The sequence below is a fragment of the Nyctereutes procyonoides genome, unplaced genomic scaffold, assembly GCF_905146905.1.
Source record: "Nyctereutes procyonoides isolate TBG_1078 unplaced genomic scaffold, NYPRO_anot_genome, whole genome shotgun sequence".
Lineage (NCBI taxonomy): Eukaryota > Metazoa > Chordata > Mammalia > Carnivora > Canidae > Nyctereutes > Nyctereutes procyonoides.
This window is the reverse complement of record NW_026575030.1, coordinates 30,068,245-30,069,920: the sequence shown is the minus strand read 5'-3', so window position 1 is coordinate 30,069,920 and position 1,676 is coordinate 30,068,245. Positions and strand designations below refer to the sequence as shown.

Genomic DNA, 1,676 nt, shown 5'->3' with positions numbered 1-1,676 from the left:
CTGCCAGGCGGGGCTCAGTTTCCCACTTTAAAAGAAGTTAAGGTCACTTCTATTTCAGAAGGGCAAACGTTTGGTATTATGAATGACTTTTTCTTCTTATTAAGTAGAATGAATGGTAATTTCTGAAATGCTCTTCCAATTTAAAACCTAAGAGCTCCTGCATCTCAACCCATGAAGCCACAGGCCCGATGGAGGTTGGAGGGTAACATCTGCAATGCACTAGCCTGTGCCCCTGTAAGCAGGAAGCATGGAGAGTGTGAGCAGCCTACAGTCCGGCCATCAGTGTCACCACGGAGTTGATTGTAGTTCTCTTTGTACCATTGATTACAATCAGCTGTGTCCCTTTTCCTGCTATCGAAAGCTCATTGGAGGCTTTTCATTAACACCTTATTCCTGCGAACACATTTGGGGCACAGCATATTGTCCTCCAGCTGTGGGGGTGGAAAGTTACAAGCGGGGAGCAAGAAGAGGGCGCATACTCTCCCCCGCTTTTCAGGCACCCAAGCTTGTCCTGCATGAAATTGCAGGTGAACCCAACCTTCTGTGTCTGCAGGCATACTTCTCCCATGGACCACACACCACTTGGCACTGTGGGCCTCCTGTGGCGATGCCACTGTCTCCATCTTCCCAGCCCTGGCTGCAATTCTGGACCAGGAGGCAAACATGGAATCTGGGGCCGAAGTGGTCACAACAACAGTATTGACCCCCTCCAGGAGAGCATCAGACCCCTCAGCGGGGGCAGCCACTTCAGGAGGGTAGGTTCCATCAGATGGTATCTTTGTTCCAGGACTTTCCAGAGAAATTTCCCCCTTGTCCATCATCAACCTTCTTTGTGTCTGGGTGAGAATCTTGGCCTCCTCTGCGGTGACAGGAATGTTCGTCTTTTGATCTGGGTAAGCATATTCGCAGATTCGCTTATATACATCTAATTTCTGGCCTTTGGTGCTCAGCTTGAGTTCTTGGCACCAGGCCCGCAGGATGTCTCGGTGAAGCAAGTTGGCTGGTGGCAGTTTCAAAGGTAATGGAGGAACTGGGATTTTCTTCCGAATTCTTACTCTTGTACTCTCTTGTACCGTCTTTTCTGAACAGGAAGCTTTGCCTTCTTTCATAGATCTCTTCCGTTTGGTCCCACTTGCTGAGGTTCCTGGTAACTTTGGTTCACCATACGCCTGCTGTTTCTCTTTGGCTTCTTCCGATACAGGTTGGGATTGGCCAGCCAGATAGTCTTCCCCCGACTTCGTGGAGCCCTTTTTGCCTTTTGCTTTCTCCATATCCAAAGAGAAGTCAAGGTTGACAAAAAGTCTTACTCCTGAAATGGCCCCGGGCCCAAAATTGCTCCTTTAAAAGTCTCCTAAAATTTGTATTCTTAAAAATTTTTAATTTCCTAAGTTTTTTAAAACACTGGCCATTATTAAAGTATGAGCAATGGGTACATGAAAAGAGATTTAGCGACAGCTTGAAACAAAATTCTGAGCAGTTTTACTGTATGGATAACAATAACAAGACAGTGCCAGTGGAAGAAAAGGTGAAAACAGTTAATGATCTATATGAACTTCTATAAAGATTCAGGAGTGGGAATAACCACTACCCATATAACCCCAGAAAGGTTTGGGGGAGTCTGTAGAGGCCACATAAATACGTGCCACCTGGCAAGAAGATTTTGGCACCCCAGAAAT

General features: G+C 46.5%; 1 protein-coding gene across 1 annotated transcript; it reads right to left on the bottom strand.

Annotated features, from left to right (window-relative positions):
• Window positions 1–362: 362 nt before the first annotated feature.
• LOC129503707 (developmental pluripotency-associated protein 4-like) lies at window positions 363–1,271 on the bottom strand. Its single transcript, XM_055316023.1, has one exon. It carries the CDS (start codon window positions 1,269–1,271, stop codon window positions 363–365), a length of 909 nt encoding a protein of 302 aa, XP_055171998.1.
• Between the last annotated feature and the right edge of the window lie 405 nt (window positions 1,272–1,676).